This window comes from Crotalus tigris, unplaced genomic scaffold, assembly GCF_016545835.1.
Source record: "Crotalus tigris isolate CLP2741 ecotype Arizona unplaced genomic scaffold, ASM1654583v1 scf7180000024437.13266115, whole genome shotgun sequence".
Lineage (NCBI taxonomy): Eukaryota > Metazoa > Chordata > Lepidosauria > Squamata > Viperidae > Crotalus > Crotalus tigris.
This window is the reverse complement of record NW_024100606.1, coordinates 206,050-221,233: the sequence shown is the minus strand read 5'-3', so window position 1 is coordinate 221,233 and position 15,184 is coordinate 206,050. Positions and strand designations below refer to the sequence as shown.

Genomic DNA, 15,184 nt, shown 5'->3' with positions numbered 1-15,184 from the left:
AAATGCTGTTTGATGGAAGTCTAAATGCACAACCCCTTCACAGGCACTTTGAAGGCTGATGTGAGAATAAAAAAATAATATACCTACACACCTTAAGGAAACCTGTTTTTTGCTTCATAAAATGAGTTTTCCAAAGAGTGCTATGTTCACTGCCTAACAAACATGTGGGATATTAGAAAATGATTAAATGAAAAAAATATAAATACTTAGGAGATAGTTAAAGTGACATATGGAGAGGAGACAAGGGGGAGGGGGGAAGGAGGTATTCAGTGTATATTTTCCAGACACCCATATTGGTAGATGGGAATTCTACTAATTAAGTGAAGTTGATTGATTTAAAAATGGTCCTTTCACATATCATTCTGAAAGATTGGATATAGTTGAAACATAATCAGTAATGAAAGAAGCCATCGGTTGAATATAGATTCTACTATCAATTCACAAGTAAACATATTAAGCTGAGGTAATTTAAGGCCCAAAACAAGTATATCTTTCATGCTGAACAATTGTGCAGTATTTACAAGTATTTTATTATATTCTAGTTTGTCTTTCCACTCTAAAGCCAGTAGCCTCAAGAGAACATTTGAGTTTCCTAAAAAAAAAAAAACAGTGAAGAACAAAGTTAAATTTGCTAAATAAAAGAAAATAAGAAAAATGTAATCATCATTTGTTCCACAAAAAAAAAAAAAACGCACCAAATCAAAGAAATACTGCCAGAACTGGGAAAAGAGACATATTTCATGAAGTAGCCTACTTTCTCCTATTGTTTGGGGTTGATAAGAGATAAAATTCAATATTGCTGGAGAACACGTTTAGGGAAGTAAACCATATTAGATTTCCTCAGCAAAACCTTATTTTGCTACAATGAATAGCTGCAGCACCATACATCTTTCCATCTGCCTATAGCTTCCACTGCTCATCTTTTTTCCCTTTGAAGGCAAAATCTCCTTACCAGCCAACACCACCACCATTGTGTAAGGCAACCCAGGTTGCTCCTCTAAATGCATCTCCTACAAAATTCTGAACAGCCATATCTGTTAGGGAAGAAAAAGAAAGACATGACAACAGCATTCAATGTAAAGGAGAAGAAAGATTTTTCTTTCAAGAATTGGGGCAAAAGTTTTGTTTCAGCACTTTATGAGCTGTATTTAATTATTACTATTTCTCTTGCATTATTTTTAAAAACCCAAAGTCTAGAGGACTTCTCCTCTGAGAAAACAGGACAGAGAAGCTCCTGAAGATACAAACCTAGAAAATAAATAAATATTCCATATCTACTGGTACAAACAAAAATGAGTCCGTGAGACCTTTTGCCTTCCTCAAATCTCTCTTGCATTTATTTGAATTAGTCATTTAGAATTAAAACATCCTATTTAGCCTGAGCTCAAATACAGATTTCCCCTCCCCTTTTACCCCCTTTTTTGCATCTCATCTTGCAAATTGCAATTTCTCCCTGATCATGTTTAGTATTACCTTTTCTGTCTACTTCTTGCACCTGACTTAAGGAGTCTGCTGTGAACTAACAGCAGGATTACTCTCCAAGGTGTTGCAGTTTTGGAGGAGTTTGATTTACAAGCAACCATTATGGAAAATAAAATCTTTACATCAAAAGATGAATAAGTTATAAGTACGAAATGTAGTTGTTCATCTTAAAGAAATTCTTTTTACTAGAAATACTTGTAATCTATTCAGCTAACCTGCACAAAATGCAGAACCGTCATAGATATTTGAGGTCTCTCGGTAAGGACTGTCTGCCCCACTCACATCATGGTGGTCCCGACTAAGAACAACTGGTGCCTGAAAAAGAAGTACAGGTTTACAGGAAAAAAAATAGAGTGGAATCAACTGGGCTCCTTGGCATAATTCTGCTCATTTAGATGAACAGATCAATTGTTTTATCACAGGTAAAATTCCTGAATAGGGAAATCAGCAATCTGATATTTGCATTTTTAGTACCAGAAAAGCTGGAAAATCATGCACCTGAAAACTGATAGTTTTCCCACTGAATTTTCTGACACAATCTCAAAGTGTTTCAGAAGCTGTAAAATGTAGATTGAGAGGTTGAATTTGGTCTTCGGGCTCTGCATCTCATCTGTGTAATGAAAGAACCAGGAAGCACACAAGACCTCCCTTCACTAAATTAGGGAATACTGTGAGGTTTTTCAATAAGAATTTATTAAGGAATCTGACAACATGGGATATGTTTACAACCTATGCTTAATATTACATTGTAGTCACACTCATTTCAAACAATTAGTCTTTGTTACTTTGCTGGAAATTCACTGACTTTACATGGTTTGCATTTTTATAAGAAACATTCTTGTCCCATCATCTACTCTGTTTTTCTCAATATCACCTCTTCAATCTCCAAATCAATCTACCATGTCAAAGAAAATTAACAGGTTATGTTGAATAAAAATACAGAAGAACTGTACCTTAATTCTTCCTTCAGCAATGCCTTTGTTAATAGCCACTGCAATAGCTACACGGCCTTTTTGATCAGAATACAGAATTCTGGCTTGGGACCCAACAACCTAAAACATAGAAACAATATAATGATTATCTCCTTGGCTTATCTTCACAGTCCAGATGCAAATCAGAGACAATGACAGTCTGTTTAATGAAGAAAGCAGGACAGTGAACTTACAAATATCCATTTTCCATAATTAAGGACTTCTGCCTATGATTTTGTCTCCACTTACTTTCCATGATATCTACCTTTAAATATACTTGCCATTTTCCACTCACTTAAAATCAAGATTCAAAATCTATTACTAGTTCTTACATTACTGTTAGATAAAATTGAGAATTTCTGATGGAACTGAAATCTAAAAAGGAAGTTTTTCTTGCACATAATAAACAAATACTTGCAAATTGCATTTGCCTTTTTGCTAGAGGCATTGTATGGCTTTTCCCTGGAAAGATAAACATATTGGCTCAATATTAAAAATGACTAAAGGATTTTTTTTTGTATAGTCATCATACAAGAACTTTATTGCAATGAAAGCAAATTAGAATAAAGCTGTGTTTGGAATTAGTTTTTGAATCTATAAATTTTTCAATTAAGTATTCTGAGTGTTTCCAGGGAATAAACAGACTCACAGATTCTGAGTCTGATTTTACCATTGTTAAAGCTGGTGAGGCAATGTTATTGTCCCAGGATCAGGGTATCTGAAGGACACTGCTAATTCTATGGCCTGAAACTCAGCAAGGAGACAGTAGCTGTCATTCTAGTAGGGCCTAATTTAACTTGCCAGTGATAGGACAGGCCATAGCATGAAAATCCCAAATTTACATATAGGGCATATCTATGTGGCACCCTTACGCTGTGTTCTCATTGATTTAACTTCAAACCAATTTTAAGACAATGCTGTCCAGACTGGAATGCTTGCAAGGTATTCAGTCTATAGTTCAAGCTACCATGATTAATTCCCCTGCAGCTGGAAAGAAATTCCTTTCTTTCATCTTCCCTCTATAACATCTGCTGCAGATGCTATGACAACAGATGTTCCTTACTAGGATAATAGTTACAATCCTTGCCTGATGTGCAAAATAATCCTGATTCAAAACCCAGCAGAAACATTTTTTTTTTACATTGCCATTTTCATTTCCTGAGCTACCGAATTCCTTTTTTTAATGAAAAAATGCTTCAGAAAGATAAGTGGCTCAGAGAAAGAAAAATATTAATTGAAAAAATACTGCTGGTTTCAAACCAGGGACATTTGTATGTAAGGCTTTAGAGTCACTATGGGGTCCCTGGTGCTCTCTGAGTGTGGTGTTTTTCTTGCAGATGTTTTATTAGCAAAGTACAGTAGGAGACATTTTACTTAGTTTGGATAATAAAGCATTTGCAAGAAAACCACAAAATTCAGAGAGCACCAAGGACCTTCACAGTTCAACCCTGAGTTACAAATATTCTTTTCTATTACTACCATTTAGGCTATAGGTCACTTTTTCTATTTTACAAAGTCTAGTTTCACATATAAGCATCCTTACCTTCTCCTTGGCATCTGGTTTTCGAGCAAAAGCTTTTTTTTTAAATAGAAAAATAACCACGAGCGTTCTGCTAGCCATTTTAAATGTTAAGCCCAAGAAGTAGGTCAAGATGAGCTTAGTAGAAAGAGTTTGGATTACAATATGTGGAAATTGCTTCAACAGACAGGCATGATGGGGTCTTTGACTCTGATTGGACGCCCCACTGTGCAATGGAGTTGGGGTGATAAAAATGCTCCATGTTCTTTCAAGCAATGATTTTAAGGGATCTTTTAACTTGTCAGCTACCTTCTGTATCTTATGGGCAGAATGGTAAGATAAAAATCATAAAAATAAATAGAATAAAAATATGAAATAATGGTACTGGATTCCAATTAAGCATCATCGTAGTTGGGTTTACATACCAAATTATGTCTTCTGGCTTCCTGAATCCAGCGTATGTTATCACAGTACTGCTGTTTCACAGATGCATTGGCTAGGCAAGAGAAGATTATACAAAATGATTCATAAAAGCAGTATCAGAAGACCATTGCCAGTTTACAAATAGACTCTGAAGTATCCACAAAACAGCGCTGCCTTTAGGAGGAATCCAGTGATATTACACAGATTATCACAGGAGAAAGGAATAAAATATTTAGTTGTCTTTAGATTTATAGGTAACCTGCTTTGTCTGGAGGCAAGAAAAGGATAACACAGTTGTAATCAGGTTTAATATATTACTCACGAGAAATATAAAAGGCATCTGTTAATAAATGCTTGATAATGAGATATTTCAGGCTTGCTGCAGCAATGTCTTTCCCGCATAAGATACTCTGAATCAGACTACAAAAATTAATATGTCAACCTTTTTAAGAGAAATAACCAATATATTTGATTCTTGCAGCAATTATACTGCATGATAAATTCTGCAAGAAAAACATACTATATGCAAGCATTTACCACATACAAATAACACCTATATCGATTGAGGGTTTGGTGAAATATAACTTAAATTATATAATAGGACAGCCTTCCAAAATTAGAGCCTCTCCAAAGATATGAGATTATATATATGTAGTCCTTGACTTACAACCATTTGTTTACCAACTGTTCAAAGTTGCAGCAGCACTGAAAGCAGTGTCTTATAACAAATCCTCACACTTATGACTATTGCAGCATCTCCATGATCATGTGGTCAAAATTTAGGCGTTTGGCACCTAACATGGATTTACAATGTTCGCAGGTAATGTGATCACCATTTGTTGGCTTCCAACAAGCAAAGTCAATGGGGGAAGTGTGATTCACTTAACAACTGCAATGATTTGCTTAACAACTGTGGTACAGAAGGTTGTAAAATCAGGGGTGACTCATTTAACAACTGCCTTCTTTAGCAACAGAAATTCTGGTCACAATTGTGGTTGTTAGTTGAGGACTATCTACAGTTCCCAACCAGTATGCTGGAAATTTTGGAACTCGCAATCCAATATAACTAAGGGAAGGCTGAAATAACAGCCTTTAATTATTTTTTAAAAGTCATCCTGGAAAGCAAATGGAGCAAATCTGATATTCAAAAGAGTTAAGGACCTTAGCCTACCTTCTCTATTGCTCTATATTTTTTCTTCTTTTCTTTAAAGATGCCTCTCACTGCAATGGCGAAATATGTGTCTCCTTAAAATAGTCACAATCAGATTCTTACAACGATGGCATGATGGTTGTCCCACACAATCCAAAAAGATTACACTGTGTAAACACTAACTGGAACTTTCTTTATAGCTATCTGATAAATGTTGATACTATTGCAGTTTATAGACATATTTTCATAGACATATTGCAATTTATGTTTTTCAGCATTAGCATTTGACACGCTAATTAAAGCAGTTCCCATATAATATCAGTGTTGATAGTATGTACATTCCATTAAATGAAAAAATGAGAGGGGACAATTTGTATTCCATTTGGATTGAATAAATCATAATTAATTTTGAAGCTAATGTCTTTGAGGGGATTTTTTTCTTTAAGTGTTCTCTATTCAGAATTTTCTCTATGAATAAAAAGGAAAAAAGAAACATCTTAAAAAATGGGGGAAGAGGAGCGGTTCAATTATTCACCAAGGGCTGTGGCAACAGGGAATATCCCATCAGCCATTTTCATGCACAAAAACTCCAGTTCAATATATTTTTAACTTAGGTTGACCTAAGTTGACTAAGTTGACCTAGTCCTTGGTTGCTTAGAGATCATTTGAAGCAGTGGTGGGATTCAAATACATGAATAATCGATTCTCTGTGTGGATGCCGCTTCTGGAAGGCCTGGGCAACAAAAAATTAGCTACCGGTCCTGCCGAACTGGTGCGAACTGGCTGAATCCCACCACTGATTTGAAGTTATTACCAGACATCTCAAAAGCTACTTACCACCCAGTTCTGAAGTTCCAACATCACCCCCTGCCCTGCAGACCTGTGGCTGCATTTCGAACCCTCAGCAACCAGACTGCATTTACAGCTCTTTGCAGCGTCCTGTGGTCCCTTGACCACAATTTATGTTTTTGCCAAAAACTGGCATTTACTTCCAGTTTCCAGAAAAAAATGCCTCAAAGTTCACTTAACAATCATAACATTCACTTAACAACTGTCACAAAAAAGGTTGCAAAATTGGTTCCTGCCACATGGTAACTTGCTTTACAACCATCATGACTTATGTACATAATGGCCAGGCTCCATTACAGTCATAAGTCAAGGAATACCTGTAAGAGGAAAAAGGAAAAAAAGAAGAAGACATGGAGGAGGAGGCACACTTATTTATGTATTGTATTTCCAAATTGCCAAATAAATATCATTCTTTGAGCAGTGTAGAAATCAGTACAACTTTTTTTTAAAAAGCATAACTAAAAAAATAGCAATAATAAAGATAAAATCAGCAGCAACAATAATTGCAATAGGTATAGCATATAAAACGACAAAAATATTTCTTTCAAAAAAGCTTGTGAAATTCTTTTAAAAAGCTAAAAGAACAATACCACTAATGCGTATGAATTAAGGGTCCTGGACATGGAGAGAAGGTACTGAATTAAGAATAAAAAGGATTTGCAATACATTATGAAAGAAACCTTTGTGAAAAGATACGGAAACAATGTTAAAATCAGAAAAGCAATTAATATCTCTTATTTTTCAAAAGATTTTAGATATTTGACAAATATTCAGAGCTTATCTCTTTTCATGAATCTAAGTATTGCTGTTCAATTTCTGCCCATCATAGATAGACTGACCATCCTTCCACTATCTTGGATTTTGAACATCTTTTCTAAAGTACTGAAGTTGTTGGAAAAGCTCTAATTTACATAACTTTTACACTCCTACAGGAAATACACACTTATGACATGAACTTTAGCCTTGTTTCCTTTCCCCACTGTTCTGCAGCTTAGTGTCTTCTTATAGAATAGAATACAACTGGAAGGGACCTTGGAGGTCTTCTAGTCCAAATTCTGGAAATAAGTTGCGTACCAACTTTTGATGACTTTGGATTTGCTTAATAAAGAAATCACCAAGCCTGAATGTTGCACCCATTTGTCTTTCACTTCTTTAAAAAGTTACTACCTCAGCTTACTTTGCCACCTCTCCTGTTTGATGACCTTTGTTAAGGGCATAAAAGATACTGAGAGCACACTGTGATCTCATCAACTTTGTCTGTGTCAGGTAGGAAGTTGACTCCCACTCTTTCTCTCTCTCTCTCAAAAAAAATCTATTTTATTTTCTACTTCATCTAAATATACCCAGGACAGGGAGTACATTCTTCCCTTAAAACTATTTAGCATCATTGCACTCCCATTACAGCCCTGATCTAGGGAAACTGTTTTAGCATATATTCTAGTTCTTACAGAACAACCATTTTTTCCATTAGTAGGGCAGCTTTGACATGCTGGCTAATTTTCAAGCAGCTAATTTTGAATTTTAAAATATTAATTTGAAATTAAAAGGGTCAATATGGCCTCTATCTTCCCAGCAACAATCCTGATGCCAGTGCTTCAATGATCACTGAGAAACTAGTAAGAAATGTCATAGCAAAGGATTAGCAAATATCTTTCTGTATATCCTGTTGTCAAGAGTGAAAGGGTTTCTGAATACAAGAAAGCCAATTCAGAAGATCTTGACTGAACTGATTGTAAGTTATCTAACTTTTTACTTGTTCTTCCTATTATATACTTCACATTTCTCCTTGATAAGACAGAAAACAGGGTTATGAACTGGTTCAAAATTGATTCTCCATAGTCAAGCACTCAAATTATTGTCACAGTATGCATTCTGCTCATACAGAAATGCAAACTTATATCCATACATGAATCCTGAGATATGTGCACAAAACAACTGATGTGATTCAACAACATTAAAAATGATTACTTAAGATAATAAAATCATAGAGTTGGGTGAGGCCATTTAGGCCATCAATTCCAAAACATGCTCAGTGAATTAAATCAGTGCACATAGATGGCTGTCTAGCCTCCATTTGAAAACATCCAACAAAGGGGACTACATCACTTTTCTGGATAATCATAATCTGCTTTCCTATGAATTAAATCCATCATTTCATGTCTTGCACTAGAGAACAAGTCTTGACTTTCTTCCCTGTAACATTCTTTCAGGAATGTGAAGAGCATTATAATAAATCCACCAAGCAATCATTTCTAAAGGATAAACTTATCCAGCTCCTCCAATCTCTCTTCAGAGAGGCGTGATCCTAATTCTTTTATCATTTTTGTTGCTGTGGCTGTTGCTATTCAGTTTCTCTGAATCCTTTTTTTAAAATGTGACCAAAAACTGGATACAGTACTTAAAATAAAATCTGCTCAATTATTTCCCATGATCTGGAAATTATGTTGATGTGTTGTTTTCAAAGTGCTTACACAAATATTTTTATTTCACAAAACTGCAAAACTTTATGAACTGTTCTAGAATCTTCTTGGATACTGATGTCAGACTGAGCGCTCTGTAGTTTCCTGGGTCTATTTTTCCCCTTTTGAACATACAGACATTTGCTCAGCTGCCATGCTCTGGCATTTCACCAGTACTCTGACATTTCTCCAAGATAATTGATAAGAATTTGACCAGAAAATTAGCTAGTGCAAAATCCTAGGATGAATATTCCCTGATTATGTTTCTATCTAGCCCTCCATGATCCCTCAGCAACTTTCAAAATCATCAAACATGAAATCCATCTGGACTGGCTTGGGGGGCCTGGTCTTCATGTCTTCTTTGGTCTACATGGACATATCTGGAAATTCTGAAAGTGCTTGTAGATGCTGCACTAAAACAATGCCCAGATGCTTGTTATAACATGAATGCTATGGGAGCAAGTCCAGCCACATTTTTTCCCCCAGTTCAATTTCTATCCAAGTTGAGGAAACATACTAGAAGAAAACTGGACAATCACCTGTCTGAGATGGTATAGATCCTCTTACTTGAGCAGGGGGCTGGACTAGAAGACCTCCAAGGTCCCTTCCAGCTCTATTCTATTCTATTCTATTCTATTCTATTCTATTCTATTCTATTCTATTCTATTCTATTCTATTCTATTCTATTCTATTCTATTATTCTATTCAAACAATGGCAAATTGCTTGCTAAGAAATAGGTAGGGGTATGCCTATGCAGTCACCAGACCTTTTGCTTGATTCAATATATTTGAAGAATGGATGAATGAATGAATGAATGAATGAATGAATGAATGAATGAATGAATATGTTATATATCCCTTTCCTGAAATATTAAAATATATGCAATGCTGAATAAAATATATTAGGTACAGTCTGAAGAAATTTGAGACCACAATTATAGTCATATGCAAGGAAGTATCATTGGTATATGCATGTTACAGTACATACAATGGAGATAATTTAGAGCAAATACACACATGAAAAAATAGGCTTTTCATTCCTCAAAAAGTATAATAATTTGATAGTTACAGTCTAAAATTATAAAATATAATTAACTGCAAGTTATTTTTCTCATGCTCTATTATTTCCCCTCTATACCTAGAAGACAACAAGTCTTACCTCCCTGGTCAATAAGTTCCTCAAGCACTGTTGTGGATATAAAATCAGTGGTTGCCAAGTCTTCCGGGTCACCAGAGGTACAAACCCACCGAAATGGGCCAAATCCCATAGAAAAAATATCTCTAGGGAAAAAACAGAGTTAAATATTAAAAAGATAGCTTAAATTCCTGTTTTATTTATACTTATGGTTCGCAATGCTTTTCTTTCATTATGCGAGGATAGAAGAATTTCAGCTATTTCGAACAGATAAGCCAAACACAAAGCTCTTTGAATTCCTATTTTAGAACTTTAAACAAAGCTTTACTTGCAGACATAAGCAATATATCTGTGGTCATTTGGCCACTTGAGTTTACCTGTAATTGCTCTGCCAAAGCAACAGGGATTCAGTTGCAACGTACTTTTAGTATTAACTATTCCAATTGCCTGTATTATTCTACTTGTATTTAACTTTGTTTAGCTATTCACAGCTATATCTTGTATCTCTGGTCTTTGGGTGTAATAAAGATTCATTCAATCATGAGTTGAAAGGGCCTGCCAATGCATCCTCCAGATTATGTATGGGTATCATAGGGAAGAGGGAAGAAAAAGAGTTAGCCTTGGGCGTCTAGCCATGCAGAAGTTGGTATCCAGATAAACCTATTGGTCATATCTCCTCAAGCCTGGGCCTTCTGAAGAAGAGTGAGGAGAAACATGCAGATTTATCCAGTGGTGGATTCAAATATGTGAACAAACTGGTTCTCTCTGTGGATGCTGCTTCCGGAAGTCCATTCTGAGCCTGGGCAACAAAAAATTAGCTATCGGTTCTGCCTAAGTGGTGTGAACTGGCTGAATCCCACCACTGGATATATCACATATATATTTGGATTGTTACTACTAGAACTGTCACGCTACTTTTTTCTATTTCAGATTTCTTTCACAACCTCCCAAAATATTTGTGATTGCAGCACTCGGAATTTAGTTTATAGCCTTTTAACTCCCGCAAGGCAATTGAAAGTTACTTAAAGTGACTTAAGAAAAATAAAGTTCACATCTGGCAGTTCTTTCGGGTCTTCCCTTTTCCCATCCCAGTCTCCAGATACATTCCTTTCTAGATAGAAAAGGATTGATGATCCGTATTTTCCTTTTGTACATACCCCATAATGTGCTGAACATAAGAAGGGTATCGAAATTCTCCTTTGTTGCCTCCTCTTTTTGCAACATCAGCACCTTCCAAAGAATTTAAAGGCAAATATTCAGTGAGAAGGAAATGCAACACCCAACAAAACAGCAGTTGAGTAAAATAAGACTGGATATTGCTGCACTGATTAAGAACATGGCTAGTTGGGGAACAGGATTGTGCAAGAATTTATAACAATTCTGCAGAGAAGTACTTCTGCATTCAGTGAATTAATAGTTGTTTTGATCAGGAAATTATCATATACAACACACAAGAGTAATACAAAATGCTTGCTCCCATGCAGAAATTATGTGATGCACTCCATGCCAAAAAAAGGGAAGACATTCTCTCCTTACCAGCTCTCTGGGCTTCTAGAAGGAAAGCATTGCCATAATCCCAGAAAAACATTCCTTGATCAGATAGCTTGTTGATGGCAGCTACTTGTCTTCTAAGACTGAAAGAACAAAAGAAATGGAACATTACTTTTGGTACCGTCTTATGTCATCAAAAAAAAAAAAGCTTCAGTTTGAACTATGGGACACTGTGCGAGAGAAAATAGTTTACTGAGTAAATGTGGAAGATGAGAAATCTGGATTCAGATTTCACTGCTGAAATAAATAATTTTTTTGCAATTTTTCTTTTATTAAAAGGAAGAAACTCCTGATTTCAATAGTAATGTGGCAATAGGATAGGGGAGCATACAGCAGTCCTCATTCACATTCTTCAACCAAGTTCAGAGAGTACTAAGGACTCCAGATTCTTCATTAAATTAACCATTCCCCTTTAGACAACCGGTGCCCCATTAGATCACCATTTCACAGACATCTCCTTGCTTAACTAGAGAAACAGAATGACAATGGGTGGGCAAAAATTCAGGAGAGCTGGTTCAATCTCTAACTTCCTATTGGCTTCTCCATTAAGTTTTTTTGTGAGACGCTTGCAGGGAGTGTCGGAAATCTTCCCTCCCTTCTCCCTCCCTCCTTCCGTCTCTTCATTGCTTCCCCCTCTCCCTCTTCCTTCTCCCTTCCTTTCCCTTTCCAGCAGGCAGCCAAATGGATGCTGCCAGGTGGGGGAGTGCATGAGGGAGTGCACAAGTGGCCAGCACAGTGTGAGCGCAGAGGGACTGACCATTTCTCCATTGATGTCCTCACTGCAAATGTCCCACAAGTCAAGATTCCATTAATGAGAAGGTGGCAAGAGCTCTAGAGTTTATAACTAGATTTTGGCAGAACTAATTGTCTGACTCCTATTCAAAAATGAATCTTTTCTATCCAAAACCTAATATCCCAAACTGCTAAAAGAACCAGAAGAGAATGAAAATAAACACTTTTAAGACTTTACCCAGATGATTAAAATAAATCATGAAAACGATTACCATACCTTTCTTTTACAAGAGCCTGGAATTTTATGGGATCACTGGACATGAGTTGGTTGGCATCCTTAAAGCTTAGCTGTACTGGGTAATATCCACCATTAAATGGATTGTGACAAGATGTTTGGTCAGATCCCAAATCAACTAATAGTTCACCAGTAGTATTGAATTCATCCACCAGTCTTTCCCTACATACAGAAAGAGGAAAACAGGAAACTGAGAAAAAATAAGCAGAAAAGAAGAGGATCTTGAGAAAATTTAAACAAAATTATTATTCAATACGCATTAGGTAAAAATGCATTTTAAGAAATAAATGATTCAGTCAACCCATAAAACATGTACACATCCCACTTATTTCAAACACGTGTTTCACTCAAAACTCTTACACATACTTTCTCAAGGGAAGCAAATTCAGCATCATTTTCTCACACACCCGTCAGTCTGCAATGATGATCACAATCAGACATGAAATGCTGTCACTTAACATATTATCAACTTTGTTTTGAAAAATAAATCACTTTTGTTCTACAACGAAAAACAAAAGGTGGCATTGAATCATTCACATTATAAATCAAGAAAATGAATTCAAAATTGCATCAAGGCTTCTAACAGAGTAGTTCTCATGTATAAACAACACTAACATATGGTAGGAAGGATACTGCACAAATCTGGGACAAAAGAAATTGAAATATTCAATTAAAGAGTAAAGATCTCTTTCATTTTATGGCTAGGGCAGCAGGGCAGAAAAAGTAACAAATATTAAAAACATATCACTGTCAAGAGGATCCCCGATCAACTGCTTACTTACCAAAGATCTACCACATTCCCATGAAATCCCAAACTAAGAGCCATTTTGTTCTTCTTGGCTTCTCTGTGTAAATATTTTAAACAGAATGTTAGCATTATGGATGCAAAACAATTGTTTATGGGGACAGGGAAATGCCATCAAGCATGCTTTGACTCCTTACTGACTACCTATACTAGCACTGCAGTTTTTTGGCAAGATTTCAGAAGTGGTTTGTCATTGCCTGCTTCTAAGGGTGGAGTGAAAGAGATCGGCCCAAGGTTACAAAGCTGGTTTTGAGGCTAAAGCGGGACTAGTGGTTTCCTAATGTCCAGTCTGGTGCCTTCACAACTACTCCTAACTTGTCTCCACAAAACATTTGCCCAGAATAAAAATGTTACAGGGTTTAACCAAATGTGACAATTTGTAGAATATAAATGGTAATTATGCGAAAGGATATATTGAATTTATTTCAATATATATTCTTTTCCTTAAGAAACTTAATCTATATGTTATATTCTTAACTAAGATAATTTGGTTAACAGCACCTAACTGACCTTGGTTGCTCTTAAAAATCTAGATTGGTTAGGTCCTGGTTAGGACTTGGATTGATGACCTCTGGGCCAGTTTATAATTAACTGTAAAGTATTGTATGGATGGGAGCTGATCAAAGGTCTGTGGAACCTGGAACCTACTTATTTGTCCAACAGTCATCCACAAATGTTGCAAAATGTGTCAGGTTAGAAAGTCAGTCTTTGAGGTGTAGGTTGTTTTTTAATAGCCTTTTTCTCCAAATTCAAAAGACATTCCAAAGTTTTGGACTGGCTTATCATATTAATTGGTGAGACAACAAAGATGAGAGGCTAAAACATATAATGAATGGTTGCAAGAACTGGGCATGTCTAGTCTAAAAAAGAGAAGGACTATGGGTGATATGATAGCAGTCTTCCAATATTTGAGGGGCTGTCACAAAGAAGAGGGGGTCAACCTATTCTTCAAAGCACCTGAGGCAAGACAAAGAGTAACAGATGGAAATTTACCAAAGAGAGATCCAATCTAGGACTAAGAAGAAATTTCCTGATAGTGAGAACAATTTATCAGTGTAATGAATTGCTTTCAGAAGTTGTAAGTGCAACAACACTGGAGATTTTTAAGAAGAGATTGGACAACCATTTGTCTAGAATGATATGGAGTTTCCTGCTCAAGCAGGGGTTGGACTGGAAGATCTCCAAGATTTTTTCCAATCTATTATTCTGTTAGACACTGAAGAACATACTTCCTGAGCCATACCTAACTTGAGCAATGCAATCATCCAGACTTCTAGTGATTTTCATCAGCCATCCCTGATGATGACGTTTTAAAAGAGCAGCTTCGTCAACCTGAGAGATTGTATTACAGGAGAAAAAAAATCAGGCACAACTAATCTTTCTGTATTTTATATGCATGATGAGTAGTAAGTAAAAATTAAAGTTAAACACCAACACAGTATGACAACAAGTTTAGTTTTGAAAAAGCTATTCATGGTCTAAGAAACACAAGTTATGAGTGAGGTTTCCTGTTAGAACTAATTTAGAAAAAAGATTCTCTCCCAATCAATAGTGAAAAATTACACAAGTAAATTGAAAGCTTGTCTTGTTGTATTTAATTGCTCTAAACTTGTAACCCTGAGGCTCGATCTACATGAAACCATTTCATCTCCTCGGGGATTCTTGAATGAACAAGATGTGACCTCTTTGTCAACCTCTTTGCAGCAAAAATTAGGCTCTGCCCAACAACATTTGCATCTTCTCAATAGCAAATTCCCTCCCTACTCTGATTTAAATAGACAGAAGAATGTTCTCACGAAGCAAGATTGGAATG

General features: G+C 36.0%; 1 protein-coding gene across 1 annotated transcript in view; it reads right to left on the bottom strand.

The window, feature by feature from the left end:
- UROC1 (urocanate hydratase 1) overlaps positions 1–15,184 on the bottom strand; it is a 44,660-nt gene that overhangs the window by 10,188 nt on the left and 19,288 nt on the right. The window contains exons 9-18 of the mRNA XM_039331308.1: positions 14,615–14,703; positions 13,349–13,411; positions 12,549–12,728; positions 11,525–11,622; positions 11,146–11,218; positions 10,013–10,134; positions 4,398–4,468; positions 2,436–2,534; positions 1,698–1,797; positions 953–1,034 (exon numbers count right to left, since the gene is read on the bottom strand). Coding sequence (XP_039187242.1) covers positions 953–1,034; positions 1,698–1,797; positions 2,436–2,534; positions 4,398–4,468; positions 10,013–10,134; positions 11,146–11,218; positions 11,525–11,622; positions 12,549–12,728; positions 13,349–13,411; positions 14,615–14,703 — 977 coding nt within the window. The remainder of the gene's footprint in view (positions 1–952; positions 1,035–1,697; positions 1,798–2,435; positions 2,535–4,397; positions 4,469–10,012; positions 10,135–11,145; positions 11,219–11,524; positions 11,623–12,548; positions 12,729–13,348; positions 13,412–14,614; positions 14,704–15,184) is intronic.